Below are 19,903 nucleotides of genomic sequence, written 5' to 3'. Positions count from 1 at the left end.
ACTGTAAAATACTTATTGTAGTCTTATTATCAAATAAAGCTATTTGAAGTTATTAATGTATTCGTACACTAATCGTATTGTTAATACAAAACTGTGAGTTATTATAACCATGATTGATGACCTACTGATATGACGTTCTTCAGGCGTCCGAATTGGTACGACATTTGTCACCCCAAGCCTGGCGGCCTAACTGTAGCTAACAGTTTAGGTGTGGGATTGTCAGTCTCGTATAGATCTATACTCAAGTGTCACGCTCTCCCTCCGGGAGACTCTGATTATAAATTCAGGACTTTCTATGGTACCTAGATAAGTACTTGAACTGTGTTTCATAAAGCTATATTGACGGTTACATGTAGAATAATGAAAATCCATTTTTGTAATAAATAAACTGTATATATGTCTCATTTCATAGTGTAATCATAGAGTAAATAATTATATTTTTATATAATTATTTTGGTATTGTATCCTTGACTAGTAAAATGATATGTATGTTCCATAAACTATACCTATTATAGTTTAAAGTGTATGCTCTACTGAAATGGAAACCTTTGTATTCTTAACAATCTTGTATGTTTATAAACGTAAATATGAGATAAAGATATTTCATGAGATTTAACGTTTTGTACAAACGGTAATAAAATAAGTTGCGAACATATTCTTTTTGTTTAACGTTTTGAAATAATTTTTGGACTTATATATATAAGGCATATATAACTAAGATCGAAAAGAAAGTCGAATAAATGATCTTACCCTAAGCCCAAAACCAAACAAGGTACAGGAGTTACGGTGAAATCACCAATTCTAAGCCTGTAGAATCTTATATATATATAGACACACACACACACAAGATTTCTTGTGTTTTACTTGTATTCCCCACTAAAAAAATGAAAAATCGTGAAATCGTAGGCGTATGAACTCACCTCGTGTGTGTGTGTTCTTGGTTGAGTTTGATGTGGTAGTAACGTTATTCGTGCTAGAATACGCAAATTACTCGAAATCCTAATTATATTAACACATGATATTGTGTGTAAATTAGTGAAATAATAATTAAAGTGTTTTTATAATACTAGTTTATGTAAGAATACTCACTATAATCCTTAAGATTTAATCTTGAAGAATTTGATTTCCTTAGAAAAACTTGAAGATGTTCTTTAGGTGCACTGGAAATGATCCTTGAAGATATGAAGGTGTGAAGGGGTTCTTATGGTTTTTGAGAGAATTTGCGTAGCTTTGCAAGTGAAAATGAGAGGAATGAGCTTGTGTTTTCGGTTGATTATATATATATATATATATATATATATATATATATATATATATATATATATATATATATATATATATGGGATAATATTGACATGACACTTACCTTGGAATGTGCATTTTATCCCCTAGAATAGTGTGTCACCGCCTAAAATGGGAGATTTCAACCTAAGTCTTTTCGGTTCAAAGGGTTTGCGGTCCTAAGGCTTTGTGGTCTAGGAGGTTGATTTCGGTCCGAGGGTAGGGTCCTCGCATGGGATTTCGGTTAGGATTTCTTTCAGTGGGAGTTCTCGGTGCACTAAGAAAAGGTTTTCGGTTCTCAAATGAAATCACCAAAAGGTGATTTCGGTCCATACTTGGGATTTGATTCCCAAAACCTAAATCAACCAAGCCAAAAGAATTTTAATTATTAAATATTAAACAATTTTAATTATTTGACTTGTAATTTGACACATTTGACTTTTATACACTGCTTTGACTTTTATTGACCCAAAATAACCGGTTGTTACAGTTAGGGTCAAGCATTATGTTCCAGGATTTCGATTTGGAAAAATCATGGCATATTGGAGCCGAAGGTACCGATTTTCATATTGAATATCTTCAATTATGAAGTCGTTTTCTGTTATCTAAAGAATCAATGAGCCATTGCTTCAGAGGAGCTCAAATTCAAGGTAACCGCAAAAGCAATAGAGTCATTGCTTCAGTGGAACTCAAAGTCAACAATTGTATAGGTAATCAATAATCTATTCATTACCTTCTCTCTGCTTATTTCTTGTTCAGACATGTTATAATTTTGCGAAATTGTTATGTTAATTTATTGATCGGACTTTATATGTTTGTTTAGTTTGAGAAAGATATCATTCATTTGATTTAATTGGTAATAAGATTTAGGAACTAACACTTGCATATAATCTTTCATAGTATCATTCCTTGTTCATAGTTTAAGAAATTGGTGTCTCACCTGGTGAAACAAATAGCGGCCACCAGGTGTTTAACAAAATGTCACAAAGAAACACATTTGTTATTAAGATCTAAATACAAACACTGTTGTTAATATTACTTATTTTACTTTCATAATGTAGTAGAGCCTAAAATGATTATAACATGTCTTCTACAAGTAAGACATGGGTGACTTAAAGAGCTTAATGGTTTAAGTTGGCAACTTAACCCTAATAAGTGTAAAAGTGGCATTTTATGTTAAAATCCTTAAATTTGAACCCTTCTTAATCCAAGCATTAAGTCCCTTAGGTTAAATTGAATTTTAAATCTCAATAGCCTAATAAGTAACTAACAATCATATAAAAAGTGATAACTTTAGGCTTAACCATTAAGTCCTTAATAGAACACCAAAACTGATTTAAAAGCTATTATGATCAATTTTTCCAAATCTGTCCTCCAACATCTAAAATTTGTGCAAGTCAATAAGAACACCTAAAAATCATGAGACTAATTTTTATGGAAATCTTAGTGTGTCTAGTTTCTTCAAACTTTGAATCATATTTTGAAATTCAAACTCGTTAAGGGGTAAAATTGGCAATCTTCTCAGGTTGGTCCATGTTGTCATAGATTTTATGTATTGTCTTCAAAAACTCATAATAAATTCATTAGCGCTCCAAATGCCAAAATTCCAAATCCTATAGTTAGATATTTGTGTATAGTTCTGTACATATAAAGGGACTGATGTAATTCTTAGTAGATTGGAACAATTTATTCCAAAAGTTTTGAGTGGTCCAGAAAGTGACAGCTTAAAGTTACTAACTTGTAAATTTAATATAAAATCAAACAAAAATCATTAGAATGAGATATTTATATTTTTGAAAAGATAAAAGGTGGAACTTTACCAATATTATTTTACGAAAATTTAAGAATGTGTTGAAAGGTAAGAAAACAGATCCCACAAAGAGCACTACAATCAACGAGAAAATAAGAAAATATATACATAAGTTTTATTAGAGTAATACAACTAAGCACAAGCTAAATAATGTTATAATTGTTGTGTAGGTTCTTGAATAGGAAAAGATCCATCTTGCTCATGCTAGCTGCTTTTCAAGTTCAAGGAGTTGAGTTACACTAAGTCTCCTACTTTGTATATGTAATCATATATGATTTATGTGGCTAAGATTCATTTTCACGTTCTCGATTCAATAATTGTTTTTTTCCGCTTTAATCATATGTGATTAAATACATTTAATCAAATGTGATTATATCTTTCTAATCACATATGATTTTATTTGGAAAAAATGAATCTTGTCAATATAAATCATATGTGATTAGATACATACAATAACATGTGATTATATACACAATAACAAATATTGAACCAAGAACATGAAAACAAATCTTTTTCCAAATTAATCATATGTGATTAAATACATCTAATCACATGTGATTATATGAATCTAATCACATATGATTTATGTGGACACAATTCATTTTCGCTTTGTCGATTCAATAGGTTTTTTCATGTATTTTATCGCATGTGATTATATGTATAATCGTATATGATTAAGTACATGAGCACAACTATTGAATGGAGAAGGCAAAAATGAATCTTGTCCACCTCAAATCGTATGTGAATATATACATATAATCACATTTGATCAAATACACAAAACCAATTATTCATCAAAACCGCAAAAATAAATATTGTCTACATAAATCATATCTGATTAAATACATATAATCACATGTGATTATATGTATCCAATCATATATGATTTATGTGGATACGATTCATTGTCACATTCTCGATTCAGTAATTGTTCTTTATCAACTAAAATCATATGTGATTAATTACATATAATCACATGTAATTATATGTATCTAATCACATATGATTTATATGGACAACATATAATGATGCCTATACATAGCATATGTGATTAGATACATATAATCTTATATGATTATATACACGATAACAACTATTGAATCGAGAACATAAAGATAAATATTGTCCATAATTATCATATGTGATTAAATGCATATATCACATGTGATTATATATATATATATATATATATATATATATATATATATATATATATATACATATATATATATATATATATATATATATATATATATCTAATCACATAGAATTTGTGTGGAAAATATTCGTTTTCGCGTTCTCGATTCGTTTGTTGATCTTAAGTATTTAATTACATGAGATTATATGTATCTAATCAGATATGATTTATATGGACAATATTCATTTTTGCATTCTCGTTCCATAGTTGTTCTTGTACAATTAGTCACATATGATTTCTGTACACAAGATGCATTTTCGTGTTTTTGATTCAATAGTTTTTCTTTTTCCACATTAATAATATGTGTTTAAATACATACGATTAAATACATAAGAAAAAATATTGAATCAAAAATGTGAAAACGAATATTATCAATATAAATCATATGTGATTTGATACATATAATAACATGTGATTAAGTACATGAGTATAACTATTGAATTGAGAAATAAATAATGAATCTTGTCCACATAAATCATATGTAATTAGATACATATAATCACATGTGATTATATGTATTTAATCGCATTTGATTTTCATGGACAATATTAATTTTTGCATTTTTAATTCAATAGTTGGTCTCGTGTATTTAATCACATACGATTTATGTGAAAAAGCTTTGTTTTCACGTTCTTGATTCAATAAATCATATGTGATGAAATATAAATAATCACATGTAATTATATACACGAGAACAACTATTGAATCGAGAACATTCAAAAAATTTAAGTCCTCATTAATCATAAGTGATTAAATACTTATAATCACATGTGATTAAATATATGAGAAAAATTATTGAAATGAAAAATAAAAAATGAATATTGTTCATGTAAATCATATGTGACTGGATACATATAATCACATGTGATTGGATACATAGAATCACATGTGATTATACGTATCTAATCACATATGATTAAAGTTGACAAAAAATACTTATTAAATCGAGAACCCAATAATGACATATGTGATTAAATATATCTAATCACATGTGATTATATGTATCTAATCACATGATTTACATGAAAAAAAGAATATTGTCCTTATAAATCATATGTGATTAAATACAAATAATAACATGTGATTATATACATATAATCACAGGTGGTGGTGATGTGTAGTGATGTTTAGTGGTGTTAGGTGTTAGGTGGTGGTAGTGGTGAAGCATAGTGGGGGTGAGATGTATGGTGGTGATTATAGTAGGTGGCAGGTGGCGGTGGTGAGTGGTGGTGATAGGTAGTGGAGATGAGTGAAGGTGATAGGTGGTGGTGGTGGGTAGGTGGGTGGCGGTTGGTGGTGACGGCGATGAAGGTGTATGGTGGTTTTGGTAGGGTGGTGGTGGCGGGTGGTTGTGATGGGTGGTGAAGGTGGGTTCTAGTGATGGGTGGTTGTCGGTGGTCGGTGGTTTTGGTGGGTGGTAGGTGGAGGTGGAGGTGAAGGTGACGGGTGGTGGTGGTCGGTGGTGATGGTTGGTGTTTGTGGGGGGTGGTGGAGGTGGGTTGTGGTGATGGGTGGTAAGTGGTGGTTGGTAGAAATGGTGGGTGGTGGTGGTGGGAGGCGGTGGAGGTGAGTAGTGGTGATGAGTGGTGAAGGCGGGTGGTGGTGAAAGGTAGAGGGTAATGGTTGGTGGTATGGCAGGTGGTGGTCATAATGGTGGGTAGTAGGTGGGTGGTGATAGGTGGTGGTGGTTGTGGTTGTTGGTGGGTGGTGGTGATGGGTGATTGAGGTGGGTGGGGGTGGTGGTGATGGGTGGTGGAGGTAGGTGGTGATGATGGTGGCGAGTGATGGTTTTGGTGGTTGATGGGTGGGGGTGGTGATAGTGGTGGGTGGTGATGGTGGTGGAGGGTGCTAGTCGTGCCAGGTGGTGGTTTTAGTGGTTGGTGATAGGTGGTGGTGGTGGTGGAGGGTGGTGGTGATGGGTGGTGGAGATAGGTAGTGATGGTTGTGGCGGGTGGTGGTTTTGGTGGGTATTGGGTGAGGGTGGTGGTAGCAGGTGGTGGTGGAGGTGGGTGGTGGTAATGATTGGTGGTGGTCGGTAGTGATGAGTGGTGGGTAGTGGTGGTGGGTGGTGGTGGCGGGTGCTGGTGCTGGTGGAGGTGGTGGTGGGTCATAGGTAGTGGTGATGGGTGTGGTGGTTAGTGGTGGTGGCGGGTGCTGGTGTAGGTGGTGGTGGGTCGTAGGTAGTGGTGATGGGTGGTGTTTGTTAGGTGGTGAGTAGTTTGGTTAGTGAGTTTTTAAATTGTTTGTAACAATTGATTGATTTTTATGAATATTATTTTATAGTTTTAATTAAAAAAATTATGTAGTCCAAATTTGTTCTCAAATGTTTTCGCAATAAGAAATGTTCTCGATTGAACGCTCTTATATATATATATATATATATATATATATATATATATATATATATATATATATATATATATATATATATATATATATATATATATATATAGGGTTTGGTTATTTTGTTTTCACTATCTATTGTGTGCATGTATGACTGATTTTGGACCAATCATTTTAGTTATTTTAAGAAAGTAATTAATGCATATTACATGTTGAAGATATAATAGGTATTAATTACATCTTCAACATTTAATAAGCATGAATTACCTTCTTAAAATAACTAAAATGATTGGTCCAGAATCAATCATACAAGCACACAATAGATAGTGAAAACATTTGAACCTAACTCTCTCTCTCTCTCTCTCTCTCTATATATATATATATATATATATATATATATATATATATATATATATATATATATATATATATATATATATATATAGGGAGTGATTCAAATGATAACCAAAAAAATTAAGAACCCTAGGAACTCCAAGTTCATAGTTATTAAACATGTGAATACTTATTAAATATGTAAAAATCTTGATTTTATTTTGTCTTTTTTGGTGAGAAATGGCAAAATCATAATTTTTATAATCTAATATTTTCATTCCTATTTTAACACAAAATATGTAGATAATACACAATTTAATACAGTCCATTGTAGTTTAATAAACATAATTCACAACTTAATACAATACATTTTACACTAATTCAAAGATTCAGAAAAGTCAAACCCAAACTTTACCACCATCACCAACTACCACAGGCCGCCAACAACCATTTATGCCATCGTTGCAACCATGATTGCTTCTAAATCTTATCTGCATATACAATTATGCATTGACAAGTTTAATACTATATTCATAGTTTAATATTTTGTAATGACCCAATTTTCAAAGTAAAATTTTCATTTTCGAATAAGCAAACATATTCTCATACATTAATAAATTCAGTTATAATTGTTTTCAAAACATAAGTCAATACAACTTTTATTCCAAACATCAGAGTGTCCCATAAAGTATCTGCGAGAGAGTGCACACCGCGCCATCACGCCTTGCCCTTGCCCTTTGAATTTGATGTACCTGAAACCATAAACAAACCTATAAGCACGAACCTTAGTGAGTTCCCCAGAGCATACCCCACACACAAACCACATAACATGTTAGCTATGAAAGCTACCTCTACCAAATAACACATAACCATTAGCTATAAAGCTACCTCTACCACCTAATGCATATCAATTAGCTACAAAGTTATCTCGTCCATCAGCCACAAAGGTTATCTCTACCCTTAGCCATAACGATTATCTCTACCCTTAGCCCTAAAGGCTATCTCTACCACTAGCCCTGAAGGCTATCTGTGCCATTAGCCCTGAAGGCTATCTCTACCACATATCAATGCATAACAAAGCCACACATCTCTACACAATAAGTATACCAACTATCGTAAAATGGGTCGGCCTTGGTGCCATAGACCCATTGGTATAGTGAGAAGACTCACCTCGAATGCAGAAGCTTCCTGAAGAAATCCTTAGTTGCTGCCCCGCCCACTTCCTAATCCATCAATACTGATCAATATACCCAATTAGCAACAAGGCCCCAAATCTCAAAATAGAACCCAACACTAGGTAGGCTTTCCAAGCCCACTATTGGCCCATTAATGGCCCAATTTGCTCAATTGGGCCCAACCCCTCTAATGTGCCTTACGTTAAGCCCAAAAATATTATTGGCCTAAATTATCTGACTTCTGATGGCCTACAAAGGCCCAAAGACCCAAACCATGGCCCAAAAACACAAGGCCTAACTAACAGAGTACGTAGGGCGTATATCCTCATATGCTAAGCATACTGACTGAGTGGTGCGTACGTTGGGCGTACCTTCACGTACGCTCAGCGTAAACCTCCTATTAAGTCTATTTCTCATTAAGTGCTTAATACTTCACTTCAGGAGCTACAATCACATATCCTGGTCCTTTTCCACGTCTTAATCCATAAAGTCACTGACTTGGTGACTTTACATGGCCCAAACAATCCCAAACTCTAAAATGATGTTCTACTTCCATGAAAAGGGCTATATCTCATGCATGAACCCATTGAGACATTCAAGATGAAGACTTTACTGCTTATGGGACCCTTTTAGCTCTGAAGGTGGCAACCCTAAGCTTACAAACGATATTTCACCATAAAGGTCCACTCTTTGGACCAAAAGAGTCCATAAACTCATACAAAGAGAGATGTAAGAGATTAATCATCAAGCTCATGACTTTATACCTTGAAAAGATTTGTAGTGAAGCAACAATCCCATATCTAAACCTTTTCTTTTGCACCAACACCTTGCCTTGACCTATGCTTCCTTGAAGAGTGGACCCAAAACACCAAAATGCTCTCACAAAGCCTTCCAAGCTCCAAGAATACTCAAAGAGGATTAGGGTTTCACAAAAACTGTCTAAGGGTAAGAAGGAGGCTAACCCTAGAGGGTATCATATTCTTTATATAGTGGTACACCCTAAAATTAGGGTTTAGAGACTCTGAGCGTACGCTGGGTGTACTCCTTGTACGTTGGGTGTACCCTCGCCAGCCACCATGCATGCATGTGATCTTCTTGTCACCAATTTCCATTAGGGGCTAGAATTGACAAAAGCTTCAGAGTGTCATAACTCCTTCATTTTAAGTTCGTTTTCGATGAACTTTATATCCACGGAAAGGTGGCGGGAAGCCCTACGCTCCCATCGACACCTCCAAGTCTAAAACCTTTCGGATAAAACCCGAGTCCCATAAAAGACTTAATCACCCTTACCCTTTGGTCCTCGAGACCCAACCGAGTACTCTCAAACAGGGTGTTACATAATCACTCATTTTGATTTTAATGCAAAACAATAAAAACCATTACATTCTTACATATTTATACAGCACAAATAATAAATATATTCACAAGAAAATTAATACAAACATTGATAAATAAAAAATTCATATTTAGCACAAAATGTATAAAAAAATTCACAATTTAATATCGTAAATTCACAGTTTAATATAGTCAGCTCACAGTTTAATATACAAAATTTAAAGCTTAATACAATAAATTTACAGTTTAATAAACAAAAAATTTTCATTCACATCCATATTCTCAACTAAACACTTATATTTATATATTCATATATTGAGGCTAATGTTTTTTTTTCAAAGTTTAATTTACATAATATTTACTATTTAAATATTATGTACTTTATTAAAAAATTAGAGAAAATCATATATGTGTATAATGTTTATTTCAACTCATTGTTTAGAAGCAAACATAAGATTCATAAAAAAAAATTAAAAAAAATAATTCATATATTAATATAATAAATTCACAACTCAATACAGTCAATTCGCAGCTTAAATACAATTAATTCACATTTAGTACAATAAATTCACAATTTAATACACAAAAATTGTAAATTCCCAGCCATATTTTTAACTTAAAACTTGTATTTATACCTTGATATTTGGAGGCTAGTGTTTTTTAAAAGTTTATCTTACATAATATTTATAGTTCAAATTTTATGTATTTTATTCAAAATTAGGGAAGACTAGATTTATGTATATTGCTTCTTTCATCTCATATTTCAGATCAAACATAAAATTCATAGCAAATTCATAGCTTAAGACAGTCAATTCTTAGCTTAATACAGTAAATTCACATTTAATACACAAAAATCACAGTTTAGTATAAAAAATTCCCAGTTTAGTACAAAAAATATATATATTCATAATAATATTCTCAGCTAAAAGCTTACATTTCAAGAATTTTATTTACATTTTAATAAAATAGTTTATGAGTCTCATTTAGAGAATGCACCATACAAATTCACAATTTAATAGAGTATTCTTTGACCCTCATTCACAGTTTAATAAACAAAATTTAGGACTCTCAATCATAATATTCACAAATTAAGAAAATACCAAATTTTGTTGAAACTTTCATCAAACACCTTTTGTGCATCATACAAATCAGATCTGATATAGATATGCTTCAGTGGTGGTACCACTGCTAGTCGCCATGAGATGCTTTGTACACACTAGATCTATGCCTGAATGACACCAAACACATAAGATCTAACCAGATCTGAGAAATTAGTGCGTCTTTGACTTTAGATCTGAAAAGTTGATGGTAATTTGTGACTTTTTCGATGATCTAAGGTTGTAGAACCACCAGTTGACAACATGAAATGCTTTGTATACACCATATATATACCTGAAATTGCACCAAACACATCAGATTTGATCAGATCTAACCAGATCTGACAAATCAGTGTCTTTGACTTCAGATCTAAAAAGCTAATGGTTGTTGATGATTTTTTGTTGATCTAAGGTAAGGAATCGATGAAGGTGGAATAGATCTGATGTGGTGGTAGAACCACCAAAGACAATAGTAGAAGGATAGATCTTATTAAAAATTAACTAGATCTTACCAAAAAAAACATCAGAAGGCGATGGAACAACCACTAGTCACCAGAGAAAGCGATTTTTTGTCATTTCTTGTTAGATCTGATCACAACAACACTTTTTTGGCTTCATATTTGCTCCGGTGAAGTCGGCTGCCAGAAAAAATTGAAGAAGCATAAACCACATGTCTGGATGAAGGTGGACACGAAACAGATCTGAAGGGAAATGAGGATCCTCACCATAAATTCATAGATCTACAGTAGAAAATCGTAGATATAGAGACAAATATCGTAGATCTGAGGCGAAAATTGAAGATCTGGAACCGATGGAAGCTTGTACATTTGATGGTGGTGGTTAACCAGTGGTAGGAGACGACAAAGTAGATGGTGCGGCGGTCGACGATAGATCTGAAGCTGAAAAAGCTTCATGAGGTCATTTTTAGTGGTAGTTCCACATCTAGGGGACGTTATGCGACCGATGGCAACGTCCGTTGATGTGTAGATGTCGTCGACGGTGATGGTGACGTTTTCAGATATGAAGAAATCGCGAAAAAAAAACAACATATCTGATCATATTAGAGTGATGTCGACATAGATCTAGAAGTGTTGGTTGCAGATCTGAAGGTGGTGGTTCTAGATCTAAAGGCGGTAGTTCTAGATTTGAAGGCGTCAGTTCCAGATCTGAAAGCGGCAGTACCATATCTGAAAGTTGTGGTCTACCGTCAGCGATATTTTCCTAGTGGCAGTGGTGCCGGCGGTGACACAGGCCGAATGAAGTGGGGGCTTTTAATAAATCAGTGGACAAATCGGTGGTTCTCATTTGAACTTTTCTCTCTCTCTCTCTCTCTCTCTCTATATATATATATATATATATATATATATATATATATATATATATATATATATATATATAAATATATATAGGGAAGAGTTATATGGAAAATGAATAATTAGGGCCACACATATTTGAACCAATGAAAACATGACAACACATCACTTCCACAATACATTACTTGTGAAAAAGAAATGGACACCTGTCATTTGATTATTGGTTCCGGTAGATGTTGTCCTAGTTATTTGTTTTTCATAGAACTCATTCCTATATATATATATATATATATATATATATATATATATATATATATATATATATATATATATATATATATATATATATATATATATATATATATATATATATATATATATATATATATATATATAGGGAAAAATTATAATGTGGATGGACAACTATTGTGCGGATGTGTGGACAATGTTATTCTATGAGAATTAGTAAAAGAATAAGTTGTTTAGTAGTGTAAATACGTTCAACTTCACATAATTATTAACATTTCCATGCATTCTCATTAATTCGTATTCAATTTTGTTCGCACGCATCTTTTCTCCCTCATTTTTATAATTACGGAATACGACTCAATAAACATCCTAACAATATTCTCATAGAATGAGAATAATATTAAAAAAATTCTATAATAACCTTATAGAGAATTTAGTTGGTGAGAATGCGCGATAATGATAATAGGTATGTAAGATTGAACATATTCATATTATCATTCTCATAGAATAACACTGTCCACATATCCGCCTAAATAGATGTCAATCCACATTTGAACATATATATATATATATATATATATATATATATATATATATATATATATATATATGTATGTATGTATATATATATAGAGGTAGGTTCAATTGAGAAAATAAAAAAGGTTGAGAATGAGGGAATCATTCTCAGCCAATCATTTATCTAACATGTTCAAATTAAAAAAAAAATACGCGTGTCCATTTTCATTAAGGGTATCTTTGTAAATTAGCAACTTTTTTACATAGAACTTACATGTTCGTGTTATCAGGTTCCAATTTGATGATATCTTTATATCGTTTGAATCGTATATGAGGAATTCATTATCAAGATTATTTTCTTTATATAACTCGTTAGCAATTATACGTTTTCATTCCATTAATCGTGAAGTTTTGCATCTGTGTTTCAGTTTTCTACTTCTTTTTCAGCTTCCGATTTGATCAGGTATGTATATCGTTTGAATCAGATAGATCGGAGTTATTTATATAACTTGTTAGCAATTATACGTTTTCATTCAATTAATCGTGAAGTTTCGCATCTGTGTTTCAGTTTTCTACTTCGTTTTGAGTTTCCGATTTGATCAGGTATGTATATCGTTTGAATCGGATAGATCGGAGTTCATTATCAAGATTATTGCTTTTTATAATTTATTTTGAATTACGCTTATTATATTCCTTTTGGAGTTGTTTCATCGGAGTTCATTATCAAGATTATCAAGTTTCGAATATGTATTGGAGTTATTTCATCGGATTTTTGTTAAGTAGTTTGAGATATTTATTTCATCAGTTATATCGTTGTAGTTTTTACGTTCTGTACTGAGAGAGATTGCTTAATTACATCATATGATCATATATGATTTAAGTTTCTTTCAGATATTTTGTACGTTGAGGTGAGATATATTCGAAATTAACTAGGTTTTCATCTTTACGACTTTTTTTGTGAGATATATTCGATATTAAGATTGTTTTTGTTTATTTATATAGATCATTTGGTGTATTATGGCGAATTCTAGTGTTATTGATGGTGATTTGTATTCTTCTATGATTGAGAGTGAAGAAGAAGATGTTGAGAACTCATTTTTTGAAGGTATCAGTTATTGAATTATTTTGTTGTTTTTGATTTTATTGATTATCATTTATTTACATATGAATATGTTAATATGAATAAATTGTTGTCTTGTTCATATATGAATAAACGTGTGATAATTGTAATTTCGAATTTATTATTTTTTTTCGTTTTATTCATATATGAATAAGTTATGTTTTATTTACATATGAATATGTTAAAATGAATAAATTGTTGTCTTATTCATATATGAATAAACGTGTATTAATTGTAATTTCGAATTTATTATTTTTTTCGTTTTATTCATATATGAATAAGTTATGTTTTATTTTATATATTTTGAATCCTCATAATTTTATGTATTCATATATGAATGTTTTATTCATATATGAATGTTTTTTGTTTTATTTATATGAGTTTTATGTATTCATATATATTATTGTTTTATTCATGCATTATTATTTTAGGTGGTGAATCTTCAAGTTCAGTACATGATGCACAATATTTTGATGATATAATTGGAGAACATGTCTATAAGCCAGATGTACATGTTCAACTTATTCCTTTTAAGGGTTTAATCTTCAAATCATTAAAGTTGGCTATCAAAATGTATTCTGAGTATGTTGAAATTGGTGGTTTTGATGTTAGACTGAGCACACAGTCAAGGTTTGATAACAAGATTATAAAGAAGAAACATGTTATATGTAATCGTGGTGGTAAACAGAAAAAGAAATCTTGTGACACATTAGGTACAAGTGGTGTTAAGAGGAAACGAAATTTAAATTCAAGAGCTATTGGTTGTCAAGCAAAGATTATATTTAAATCTGTGTATGGAACTCCAGATTATAAAGTTTTTCAGTTTGATGAACTTCACAACCATCCACTTGAGAAGAGAAGCGATTTAAAAAAGGCGAGACAAATGTCATATTCAGAAAAAGAGTTTATTGTGCGTTCTTCTACATCAAAAATAGGTCCAACTATGGCTCATAAGTTGAGGGCAAGTCTGAGAGGTGGGTATGAGTTTGTAAATCCCAAAGTAGTTGACTATAAAAATTTAAGAAGAGATATCAACAGGGTTATTGGTTATAAAGATGCCCAAATGATAGTAAACACAATGAATGATCGTCGAGCTCACTATCCAAATTACTCATTTGAGTTTAATTGTCAAGATGATGTTTTGGACTGTATGTTTTGGGCTGATGAAATGGAGAAGGCATATTATGCTGAATTTGGTGATGTCATCTCGTTTGATGCGACTTTCCGAACAAACAAGTAAGCTATTTTATCTACTTTTGTTTATAGCTTATTCATATATGAATATTTTTATATTCACTTATTAATACATCAAAAATTGACTCTAATGAACATTTTTTTTGTGTGTTAGGTATCGAATGGTTTTTGTTTCGTTTACTGCTATTGACCATCATAAAAAATCGGTTACTGTTGGATCTGGGTTGCTAAGCAATGAGAGCATTGAGTCTTACTCTTGGTTGCTTAAAGCATTTCTTAAAACTCATGGGAAAGAACCAACACTTGTTTTAACTGATCAAGATGCTGCAATAAAACAAGCTGTTGAGAATGTTTTTCGTAATTCAAAGCACCGATTATGTATGTGGCATATAATGAAAAAGTTGAAAAAAAATGTATTATTTTAATATATTTCAAATATATTACTTATTAGTATATTCATTTATGAATATTGATTGTTATTTTACCTATTATTATTTATTCATTTATGAATATTTTTGTTTTAATACAGATATCAGATGATTTATTAACAAACACAGACTTTAGAAAAAGGTTTTCGAAGCTTGTTTGGGACATTAATATGAAACCTGATGTTTTTGAGGTGAAGTGGGGTTTGCTTGTGAAGGAATTCAATCTTGAAGACACAAGATGGTTTAAAGACATGTTTACAATACGTGATTCATGGATACCTGGATATTTTAGTGATATTCCAATGTGTGGTTTGATGAAGACTACATCGAGGTCAGAGAGTATGAATTCATTCTTTAATACATATTCAGAAAGTGGGAACTTACTTTTGAATTTCATGATGAATTACGACACTGTCATTCAAAAGCAAAGGAATACTCAACGAGCGTTTGATAGGGCTTCAAAGAAAGCATCATATAAAATGCAAACACCTCGAGAAATAGAACTGCAAGCATCAAAGGTTTATACAAGTACATTATTTTTTGAGGTGCAAAAAGAAATATATAAAGCATGTTTTTTTTCTGTACGTACTCATATTTTGGTATTGAAGATGGTTGGGAAGTTTACATTGTGCAGCACAACAACAATAAAAGTGATTTTAAAAATGAATTTAAGATAATTTTACTTGTTTTTTTATGAAAAATGTAATAATATTCATATATGAATATGATAATATTCATATATGAATATTATATGAATATATATATATATATATATATATATATATATATATATATATATATATATATATATATATGAGTGTTGATATGAGTATTCTTATATGAATGTAAATGTGTAAATTTTGTTTTTATATCAGGTTGAAATAAAAGCTGAAGAGAAAGAAATAAATTGCAGTTGTGAACATTTTAAGTGTATGGGTGTTTTATGCAGACATGCTTTTACAATAATGATGAGATGTGGTGTTAAAGAAATTCCTGAAAGGTACATTTTGAAGAGATGGAGAAAGGATGTGATATCAAGAAGTTATCGTTTTAGTTTTGTTCAATCCGATTCAGGTGATTGTGAGAATGTAAAGCTAGTCAATGATTCATATTATAGTTTTGAATCATGTTTGGATATTGTAAGAGATGACAAAAAGAGATTGGCTTTGTTTGCTGAGAAACAACAAATGTTGTTGAAGGAATTTGAGAGTGGTTATATTTCTCCTGGATTGAAAAGCAAGACAGATGGTGAAGTCGTATGCAAGCTTTTGGGTGTTACTATTCCTATCCAGAAGAGATTAATATTCATGTTCCTGAAGTTCAAAGCAATAAAGGTTCTGGAATCAAGAAAAGAATTCCAAGTGCAGGTGAAGTAGCATATGAAAATTCTAAAAAAGAACATAGAATGTGTTCAGGATGTGGAAAGCGAGTTCCACACAATTTACATACTTGTCCAGAAAGAGTTGGAGCTGCTAAATCAGCAAAAGACAGTTAGGGATTTTTTTATTCATTTATGAATATATGCAGATAAAAACAATAAACAATAATATTCATGTATGAATAATACACATTTATATTAATATGGTAAATTGATATGTTGATATTTGTTTTTTAAATTACTATAAAATAAGTTATATTGATATTGTGAATTATTTATAAATGAATATAAATGTGTGAAATTTGTTATACTAATAAATAAGTAATATTCATATATGAACTTTTTTATGTTAATATCTGAACTTTGTTATACTAACATATTACTTTGAACTTATTCATAAATGAATATATCATATTCGTATTCATTTATGAATAAAGAAAAATAAAATTTGAAAATATTTGAATATAAAAAAATGACATAAATAAGCAAACTTGTTTCTACTAATAAGTTAGTTATATTCATATATGACATTTGTTATATTCATATATGAACTTTGTTATACTGACATATTACTCTTAATTTAATCATAAATGAAGATATCATATTCGTATTCATTTATGAATAAACATAAATAAACTTTGAAAATATTTAAATATAAAAAACTGACAGAAATAAGCGAAGTTGTTTCTATTACATAATCATTCAACACAAGATAATAAAAGTTGTTCATAAGCATTTCACAAAATATTAAAACGATGTTCAACAATATTTAAAAAACCATTTAAAACTTGTTTCGCAGAATCATCTTACATGTACTTCAAATCCATTCATCTTCAACACAAACTGTTCTATAGCATCACACTTCAACATTCTTTCATCTTCACAAGCAATCATTAATATTCTTTTAACCTTTTTTGAATTGTTTGCATAGCCTTGTATGCATGATCAGTACGCACTTTGAATTCAACTTTTTGATATTTTTCAGCAAGATCCAACACCTTAGCCTTCAACATGTTAATTTCAGAAGTTAGCATTATGTGTGCATATCTTTGTCTGAGCTTCTCTAAAGTAGTTTGCTGAACTTAACTTTCTTTATGAAGACCTGGTTTCCACTTTGAGAGTGGTTGTCCCATATAGGTCTCCATATGTCTCATTGCAAAGACCCCACAATCAACTTTGTTTTTAACTGTTCTCCATGACATTTCAAGTCGTTGGGGTTTGATACTTTCTTTTGAGATTGCATTTGCTCTTGGATGGTTTATTTCTTTAAAGTATCTCACAAACAAATTTTTCTGATCATTAAATAAAATAAAAGTTAGATATGTAATAAATTGGTTCTTTTATGTTGTTGTGAACTAGGTACATACCAAAGGTTTCATTATTACTCCGTATTTCCCTTCATAATCCCCCTCAACTGCACTATTGTCTAGAATTTCAATTGACAGTTTCTTTAAGTTGAAGACAATCACAAAAATGTGAGCACTTTTAACAACTGGAAAGAATACCTGTTTTTATGTATATAATGGTAAGTATTTTGTTGATAAAATATATATAAAAAACAACTTTAATTAACATACCATGTCAATATCTTTTATGTTCAAGATTTTCTTGTACCCATTGGTACTGTCATGAAAGTTCTCCTTGAATTTTTCATACTTTCTTTCATCAGACAATGTTGAAGTTAGATAAGCAGTCTGTAACCAATATAATCATATGTGAATTTCGATTGAATATATATAATTATGTTAAAGAATACATCATATTTGTATAATCATATGTGAATTTAAGTTGTAAAAAATATAATATTCATAAATGAATACATCATATTGGTGTATTCATTTATGAATAAGGAAGGAATTAAGGTTAGAACATAAACTTACAGAAACTCCAAATTTCAAGAAGAGTCTGTATGGTGAATTTCCAAAATCCCTTTCCAGTTCTTGGTGGTTAAGTAAATCAGACCAAGTGTCTAAAACTTCTCCAAAAATATCTGTGTTTGCATATAGACTTTCCATAACTGCTCTTTCTGCTATCTGACCATATTTTGTCTGGACAACCACATCTCTGCAAATATATAATCAAAATGTCATAGATTATTATCTATATAATAATCATATATGAATATATATATATATATATATATATATATATATATATAATAAAGTTACTTACGATGTATTGCCTTGTAAGTTGAACAACCATTCACTGACAATACTCTCCTGATATGTCAGTTTGGGTTTTGTGTCTGTTATTCTGCATTTGAAAGGTGATTTGAAAGCATCAACAAGCTTCTTCTCTCTTGGTTGATCCAGATCATGCTTTGATGGTCCTACTTCAATAGGAATTGATACAGATATTGGATTTGGATTAAGAACATTTTTTTTTGCTAATCTGATAACAACCTTCTGATGGTCGTCTTTGATTTGTTTCTTTGTAAGTGCTTTTTTTGGTGAAGATTCATTAGATTTTTTACTTGAAGTTTGATCTGAATCTTGACTGAGACCTAGACTAAAGCTTGGATGAGTATCTGCATGCCAGGAGATTTATCATATAAATAGTTGTAAGTTAATTATAATATTTAAGTTAAGTAATGTATTCATTTATGAATAAGTAATACATATCATTATTTATGAATAAGTAATACTATATTTTTTTATTTATTCATATATTGTGTTATTCATTTATGAATAATAAAACTTACTATATTCATTTATTAGTGAATCAACTATTTACCTCTATCTTCTGCATTTCCTTTTTCAATTTCTGTTTGTTTTTCTTCACATCCATCTTTCGTGTTCTTAGCTTCCGTTCCTCCTTCATTTCTATCTTCAGAGTTTTCCTTGCCTGAAACATATACATCATATATGAATATTTTTTATTTTTTATTCATTTATATAGTATATTATTCATTTATGAATAAACAATGTTATTAAAAAAATAAATATAAATATTGTAATATATTTTAAATCATTCATTTACCTGTATCATCTCCCTTTGTTTTTTCAACTTTTGTTCCTTGTTCATGTACACCTTCTGATTTTTCCTTTTCTGCAAGAGTATTAGTTTTACCTGTACTCATTGGTGACCCTGGTCAAAATTTAACAAACAAAATTGTTATTGTGTATTGATATTT

General features: G+C 30.9%; 2 protein-coding genes across 2 annotated transcripts; one reads left to right on the top strand and one right to left on the bottom strand.

The window, feature by feature from the left end:
* Positions 1-5,425: 5,425 nt before the first annotated feature.
* Positions 5,426-5,938, bottom strand: LOC128132747 (leucine-rich repeat extensin-like protein 3). The gene has a single exon (XM_052769681.1). It carries the CDS (start codon positions 5,936-5,938, stop codon positions 5,426-5,428), a length of 513 nt encoding a protein of 170 aa, XP_052625641.1.
* Positions 5,939-6,227: 289 nt separating this feature from the next.
* Positions 6,228-16,768, top strand: LOC111921295 (protein FAR1-RELATED SEQUENCE 5-like). Its single transcript, XM_052769680.1, has 8 exons — positions 6,228-6,294; positions 13,079-13,113; positions 13,200-13,253; positions 13,653-13,755; positions 14,202-15,006; positions 15,119-15,377; positions 15,494-15,910; positions 16,268-16,768. Exons 1-8 carry the CDS (start codon positions 6,228-6,230, stop codon positions 16,766-16,768), a joined length of 2,241 nt encoding a protein of 746 aa, XP_052625640.1.
* The last annotated feature ends 3,135 nt before the right edge of the window (positions 16,769-19,903 follow it).

This window comes from Lactuca sativa, chromosome 3 (assembly GCF_002870075.4).
Source record: "Lactuca sativa cultivar Salinas chromosome 3, Lsat_Salinas_v11, whole genome shotgun sequence".
Classification (NCBI taxonomy): domain Eukaryota; kingdom Viridiplantae; phylum Streptophyta; class Magnoliopsida; order Asterales; family Asteraceae; genus Lactuca; species Lactuca sativa.
The sequence above is the reverse complement of the archived record's forward strand: the minus strand, read 5'-3'. Positions and strand labels throughout refer to the sequence as shown.

Excerpts from the sequence above, each read along its gene's own strand:
- LOC128132747 (XM_052769681.1), bottom strand. The coding sequence starts at position 5,938 with ATGACCACCACCTGCCATACCACCAACCATTACCCTCTACCTTTCACC.
- LOC111921295 (XM_052769680.1), top strand. The coding sequence starts at position 6,228 with ATGGTTGTGGCGGGTGGTGGTTTTGGTGGGTATTGGGTGAGGGTGGTG. Across the intron at positions 13,254-13,652 it reads TGAGTTTCCGATTTGATCAG|ATCATTTGGTGTATTATGGC; the intron begins GTATGTATATCG and ends TTATTTATATAG. Across the intron at positions 15,911-16,267 it reads TAGAACTGCAAGCATCAAAG|GTTGAAATAAAAGCTGAAGA; the intron begins GTTTATACAAGT and ends TTTTTATATCAG.